Raw genomic sequence first — 7,986 nt, 5'->3', positions numbered from 1 at the left:
GCCTTAAAATTGCACTGTATCTATTGCTACCCAATCTCCCAACCTTTATGTTCCCAATTTGAACATCTTTACCATTGTGATCATTGCTGTCTTATATGCGCTGTCAATCTGCTGTATGGTGTCTATTAATCTTGTTTAAATTACTAATCAAGCTGTCAATGTAATCAACCAGAGCTTTAATATAACAATGTGCTTTAATATACTTACTAAGCTCTCTCATCTCATTTTTCTCTTGCAATGTATCTTTATCATTTATCAATTCTGATAGAAATTACCTACTTAAAATTATCTGTTAGATTAAGGACCTGCCCGAAACGCTGCGCGTACTAGTGGCTTTACAAGAGTGTAAATACTGTACTATCCAATGTATTCTCACAAACCCAATGTACCTTCTTGTATATATATAAATAAATAAATCAATGAATAAATAAATAAATAAATAAATAAATAAATAAATAAATAAATAAATAAATAAATAAATAAATAAATAAATAAATAAATGCTTGTGGGCGAGAACAATTGTGAACGCCAGCTAGCGCACAAGTACATGAGCGCCCAAAATACTTTTACACAAAAGACATCTACAGACAGGTGTGTGGCTTCTGACTTCTTTTTTATTAATTAATATTAAATATTAGGCGCTTACCTATAATAGTTATCATTTTATACAAGTATAACTATCACATAATAAATATAAAAGGAGTTTATCCAAAAATTTAACCAGTCTCCGTGGTGTAGTGGTAAGACACTCGCCTTGCGTTCCGCGAGCGCTATGTCATGGGTTCGTATCCTGGCTGGGGAGGATTTACTGGGCGCAAATCCTTAGCTGTAGCCTCTGTTTAACGCAACAGTAAAATGTGTACTTGGATGAAAAAACGATTCTTCGCGGCGGGGATCGTATTCCAGGGACCTGCCCGAAACGCTACGCGTACTAGTGGCTGTACAAGAATGTAACAATTCTTGTATATATCTCTCAAAAAAAAAAACTGACAGAAGTGTTGTGTTTTGTGCGTTGTATCGTGTTTGTGGGCATTCGGGGTGTGTTGTGTTTACGCTGGCCGGCGGCGTCATTACTAACTCCGGATTATGTCTATTACATCACTAAACTTCATTTAATAACTATATGCCTGTTTAGTAGAAGATTTTATTTATTAATAGCATTATATTGTTGTTTTAATATGGAACACGTACACATATGCGAAACGTCCAAAGCGGTGTCCGAAGTGGTAAAAATATTAGTGTGCGATGTTGTCAATGTACAGAGTGTCTTGTTAGAACTATTAAAAAAGTATTTAATCATGTGCTACTATATTTAGAGAAATAATTGAAAGAAAAATATCTGATTGGAAAAAACGAGGATAAACATGTGGTAAATGTAGAAAACCAGTTATATAGAGAGAAAGAAATATAAAAAATAAGGCGAGGACCCAAAACAAATATTGGAACGCTTAAGTGATGAGAATGTAAGCGTCCGACACCATTTTAGCAACAACTACCTATGTGTCCAGACATGAGCATAAAGTCTTCACACAAAGTGCAGCTATCATAAAGAAAAAGCACCACCATTGACCGCCAAGTGCTCACATCAAGTCTAACTCTAAGACACAACACTCAAGACTTGCCTAACCGTCAACATTGAGGCTCCACCGTGACCCGTCTCCCAATATCACAACTCGTGCTGTCATCCGGTGGAGAAAACCTTCACACAAACTGCACATATCATTAACAAGATGAAAACTCACCAGTGTCCAGAGTGTGGGAAGAGATTCAGTCAGCTTGGAAATATGAAGACACATATATTAGTGCATTCTGGTGACAAACCTCATAAGTGTCCAGAGTGTGGGAAGAGATTCAGTCAGCTTGGAAATATGAAGACTCACATATTAGTGCATTCTGGTGACAAACCTCATAAGTGTCCAGAGTGTGGGAAGAGATTCAGTCAGCTTGGACATGTGAAGACTCACATATTAGTGCATTCTGGTGACAAACCTCATAAGTGTCCAGAGTGTGGGAAGAGATTCGGTCATCTTAGAAGTGTGAAGACTCACATGTTAGTGCATTCAGGTGAGAAACCTCACAAGTGTCCAGAGTGTGGGAAGAGATTCAGTCAGCGTCATCATGTGAAGGTTCATATGTCAGTGCATTCATGTGACAAACTTCACAAGTGTCCAGAGTGTGAGAAGAGATTCAGTCACCTTGCAAGTGTGAAGGCTCACATGTCAGTGCATTCATGTGACAAACCTCACAAGTGTCCAGAGTGTGAAAAGAGATTCAGTCAGCTTTGTCTTGTGAAGAGACACATGTTAGTGCATGTGGATGAAAGACGTTTTGAATGTGCTGAATGTAGCAAAAAAATTAAAAACCGTAGAGCTATAATACAGCACATGTTAGTGCATGTGGATGAAAGATGTTTAGAATGTGCTGAGTGTGGCAAAAAATTTAAAGACCGTAGAACTATAATACGGCACATGTTAGTGCATTCAGATGACAAACCTCATGAGTGTTCAGAGTGTGGGAAGAGATTCAAATGGCCTGAAAGTATGAAAAGACACGTTTGTACCGGTCCATAGAATTACCCCAATCACCCAAATCAGGCCAAAACTACCCAAAACGTATTAGCATTACGTAAGTAATGAAGAAATATGGTATATTTACTTACTATAATGTTGGTGCTACACGTAGAACATGATCAAACATAGTTTTTCTCTGAAATAATCTAATTTCATAACGAAATGAGACGTAAATATGTAAGAGGTGACGCCATAGGAAGTCGACGGTCCAAGCGACAATTGTGTGGAGCGACTTATCCAAGAAATATGGTCGCCAGGAGAGTGTTTGCTGCCATATCAGCCTCCTGTACACAGTGATCCAGTCCTTTTCGTTCATTGAACACCGAACCCTACACGCCCTCTGATATATTGCTTAATTAACAAATATTCACAAATAAAGATTATATTTGTATATGTTATCAGAAAGGCAGATATAAAATAGTTTTTGTGAATCCATCACAGAGATTATACCTTATTAGAGAGGAAAAATATTCATACTTTAAACAAGGCTTCATGGCCGACGCTCTCCTTACCGATATGGGAACTATGACCTTCCGAAGATCAATGTTAATTTAATCTAGATATTGTAATAAACGAAGTTTTCTATGTCATCATAAAGACATAAATATAAGCTGCATGTTAATACTTTGGCATAAATATAACTGAATTGAAAGTTAAGATATATGCCTTTTTATAGTTACTTGATGGCTCGCTCAGGGAGTGTGAAGGCCTCCACACAAGCCAATCAATTTTATAATTACTTTGCATATATGCAAAGTAACGCCATAGGTCTTTATGTCAGAATAAAGCCATGTAGACGATAATGTAACTACATTTCAAGGAAAACATATCTTAATATAAATATTAAATGAATGTAAAGTTATGGTTAAATAAATAGCTAATACCACACAATCGCAGGTGTCTGGACACATGAATAGTCGCATTAGGTGAAAGGAAATGTACCCAACCATTTCCATTTACCCAACCAGTTTGTGCACCCTATACTCATCCTCTGTGCGGTAATTTATTGTGCATCCCATACTCATCTTGTTACCAGTAGTTTGTGCAACCCATACTCATCCTGTGACCCGTAATTTATTGTGCATCCCATACTCATCCTGTTACCGGTAGTTTGTGCAGCCCATACCCATCCTGTGACCTGTAATTTATTGTGCAACCCATACTTATCCTGTGACCTGTAGTTTATTGTGCAGCTAATACTCATTCTGTGAGTCATAGGACATTGCGCAACCCTTTCTCATCGTGTGAATCTTTGTTTACTTTGCTCTCCATATTCATCCTCTGCGCGATAGTTTCTTGTGCAACCCATACCCATGATGTGAGTGGTAGTTTATTGTGTACCCTATATTCATCCTGTGAGTATAGGGTTCACAATTCTTGTTTGGATTCTTGTAATGTTATTTGTCTATTTGTAGTCACAGTATTTGTGCGCCCCTTGAGGGACTTGAATTAGAGGGGGGTTGACATAGCCTAAGCTACTCTATCCCTTTGAGATTTATTTATTGCTTATCTCAATAAACATACTTGAACTTGAACTTGGGTACACAATGAGTTCATTTGTACTCCATACTCATCATCAAGAAGTGTATTTTACCAGCATTGTAATATAAATTAAGAATAAAAGCTTAACTGGATTACAGACCCATAATCAAAATAAGAGTCATCACTAATTATCATGACAAATTCTCTAGGCTACACTTCCGCCTTCGACAAGCTGCCGCCGGATGTGGGTATAGTTTATTGTACACCCCCGCACCCCCAGTCCTGGAAGGGCGGGCATTGGGATGTGGACATGTGTACCATTATTCCCCCCCCCCCCCCACACACACACACACACTCGATCCTCTCCTGTTAATAATAATACTAATAATAATAAAAATTAAAAATAATAACGTTAATAAATATTATAATTAAAACACTTACTGTAATACCCTAGTGCTTGAATGAAGGTGAAGGAAAGACCCAATAAATGTGTAAGTGTATTAAAAACCAAATTTTCGTTGGGTGAGCTGGCAGGTGAGCACCACTTGCCAGCTCACCCAGTAATGAACATCACCTGCACACTGCACCGAACCACTTGCCAGCAGGTGCAGAAGTACGATGGAGAGAGCAAAGTATACCATATTTCAAGTATAATATTAAAGATATATTTAGGATTTAATGTTTTCGTATAAAGTTTCAATAATACCTTTATTTGATTTTTTTGTATTATTTTCTACCACAGACGTGGCCACACATTAACAATGCTAACCATCATATATACATTTTCTTCAGTCCGCCATTGACTCTAACCCTTTCCACTACCGCCCACAAGATGGGTATAGGGTGCATAATATAAGAACTAAACTAACTCCATTGATAGGGTTAGAGATTTGTTAAACATATAGTTCAGGGATTTATTGAACAATCAACCACATAAGGTGATTGTAGTGTTTTTAAAATGCTAGGCTAAGCTACATAGCTACATACGTAAATACATAAATACACAGATTTACGTATGCCCTACATAAAGTGTTCGATGTGTCTTTTACATAGTGTCATTAACGTGCATTTACAAAGGTGAAATTGAATTCTGAACACATACATACACATATATTTGTCTCTTTTACTCTGACAAGGTGAGATAACTGATAGAGAAACTAGTGTGCAATTAAGCACTTAATCACTGAAGGTGATTAAGGTGCTTTCACAAGCTCAGGTTATAGAGTTACATCACATACATTCATTGTATAATTGATACGTTACATCGTCAATCTAGGGTACAAGTTCAATATATCATCAAGTGTTCCAGTACTCAAATAGTAATTACACAGTTTAGCATAGCGCTTCATTCATGTATGTAAGAGAGAAGATTGTTCAAATATATTACATGCACATCCGGTACATCGTCCACCTTCTTCTACAGAACCGTCGGTATAGCACTGATACACATCGTTACCCATACTCTGAGTACTTTCAGTGATGCTTCACAGTGTTAACTGTTTTAATAATGTAGAGTGTACATTATCTTTCTTGGGTGCATTTACAAAATCAACTGCTAGATCCAAGTTATCCCATGGAGTAATTGGTTGATTAATCGTTAATTGAGTTGGGTACACATTTAATATTTTGATGGAGTTGGCTACCTTGTATAACCAAAATGCATTCACGCCGAAAACTGTGCTAATAGACAAAATTATGTTAGAGATATGGGTCTATAATTATCTGAGTGTGCTTTGGGGATGGGAACAATGACACTGTCCAATCATCAGGTAATACTCCTTCACTTAAACTCATTCTGTACAACACTAAAAGTGGATTACCTGGTACTTGTGAGACTAATCTCAGTAAACTGTAAGTAATACCGTCCTCTTCAGGAGCAGTTGACTTATTTGATTGTGCTACACAGCCTTCCCGGCTTGGTGCCTTCTTTGGTAATTACTTATCAAAGGCAGCTCCATACGAGGAGCTGCCTCGTATGGGCCAATAAGTCTTTTGCAGTTACCTTCATTCTTATGTTCTTACTTACATTTACTGAACTTTATCATCATCATCATCATTTACAGAAAGAAATTAACATAAAAAGTAGTCATTTTAATACACAAAACAGAAGTAGATATTATGTAAATTATGATGCAGGATAGGATCACTATTAAGAACTTAATTATCAACCACAATATGTTTTATATCGTCAGAAATTCTGATACATACCATATATTTTCAAATATTTACAATTAAAGTATTTATTTAGGAAATAAGTATTTTAGTTACAATAGTTAGCTCTGAGAACACACATTGTTGCAGCAAGAATTTCTTCCCACTAATCTGAGCGATGCTAATGACCCATTGGACTTGTCATGAACAACAATCAACTACAGCACCATCTATATCAGAAGATATTCAAAATATTCTTGATGTCATTCAAATTGTCAATACGAGAACAGAATACATAAGAGTTAGTTTAGTGATGTCAAAGGAATCATATTGACTGACCGAGCCCCATTGTAAATATCCGTGGCTTCCTGACCATAAAGGTACCGCCGCGGATAAGGGTAAGGAGGGTACTATTAAGAACTTAATTATAAACCACAATATGTTTATATATATATCCTACTCACACTCATCCTAGCACAGTAATTTATTGTGCAACCCATACCCATCCTGTTACCAATAGTTTGTGCAACCCATGCTCATCCTGTTACCTTTAGTTTATTGTGAAACCCATACTCATCCTATGAATGGTAATTTATTATGCACCTCATACTCATCCTGTGAGTCATAGGACATTGTGGAACCCTTTCTCATCGTGTGAATCTTTGTTTACTTTGCTTTCCATACTCTGCTCTCCGATAGTTTCTTGTGCAACCCATACCCATGATGTGAGTGGTAGTTTATTGTGTACCCTATACTCATCCTGTGAGTATAGGGTACACAATGAGTTCATTTGTACTCCATACTCATCAAGAAGTGTATTTTACCAGCATTGTAATATAAATTAAGAATAAAGGCATAATCTTATTATGTACCCATAATAAAAATAAGAGCCATCACACTATAATTTTCATGACAAACGGCCTAGACTCCACTTCCGCCTTCGACAAGCTGCTGCCGGAGGTGGGTATAGTTTATTGTACACTCCCGCACCCCCAGTCCGGGGAAGAGGGGCATTCGAATGTGGACATATGAACCATTACCCCCAACCCTTCCCTCTTAATAATAATTGAAACACTACACTACACATTATATGTTCATTTAATATTTCAAGTATAAGACTCAAGATATATTTAGGATTTAACGATTTAACATTGTCTCAATCATACCTTTATTGCACTTTATCATCATTATTTACAGAAAGAAATTAACATAAAAATGTAGTTAATTTTAACATACAAAACCGAATTTGAACATTGTTAATTTTGATGCAGGATCACTATTACTAAGAACTTAATTATAAACCACAATATGTTGTATATCATCAGAAATTTGGAAACATAATATATATATATATATATATATATATATATATATATATATATATATATATATATATATATATATATATATATATATATATATATATATATATATATATAAATGGAAATTTAGCACATTTAAATAATGTTATTAAGCTTAAGAATAAATTACATAAAATTAACATAGTAAAATGATTGGGATACAGATGGATCAGTAATCACATTACAAGTCCAATTATTTCCTAACTGAAGTCTGTAACGCACTATCATGTCATATTTCATAATACAAATTAGGTAAGAGATATGCAATATCAACACAAAATCGTCAGCTACTATTTCCAAAACACATTTTTTATATAGCATTAAACTGCTCTTTCACTTCGGGGGCGCTTACGCTGATATGGTTTTTTGGCAATTCCAAATGTTTTTGGGATTGAAAAAATTTTGTTTTTGTCATACATTTT

At 35.9% G+C, this 7,986-nt stretch overlaps 1 protein-coding gene across 1 annotated transcript; it reads left to right on the top strand.

Moving 5' to 3' along the window:
* Positions 1-2,048: 2,048 nt before the first annotated feature.
* LOC138364524 (zinc finger protein 892-like) lies at positions 2,049-2,570 on the top strand. The gene has a single exon (XM_069324177.1). The coding sequence runs from the start codon at positions 2,049-2,051 to the stop codon at positions 2,568-2,570; it is 522 nt and encodes a 173-aa protein (XP_069180278.1).
* The last annotated feature ends 5,416 nt before the right edge of the window (positions 2,571-7,986 follow it).

Source organism: Procambarus clarkii, chromosome 13 (assembly GCF_040958095.1).
Source record: "Procambarus clarkii isolate CNS0578487 chromosome 13, FALCON_Pclarkii_2.0, whole genome shotgun sequence".
NCBI classification, from domain to species: Eukaryota; Metazoa; Arthropoda; class Malacostraca; order Decapoda; family Cambaridae; genus Procambarus; species Procambarus clarkii.
The sequence above is the reverse complement of the archived record's forward strand: the minus strand, read 5'-3'. Positions and strand labels throughout refer to the sequence as shown.

Bases quoted from the DNA above. Each gene is read 5' to 3' on its own strand.
- LOC138364524 (XM_069324177.1), top strand. From the start codon at position 2,049: ATGTTAGTGCATTCAGGTGAGAAACCTCACAAGTGTCCAGAGTGTGGG.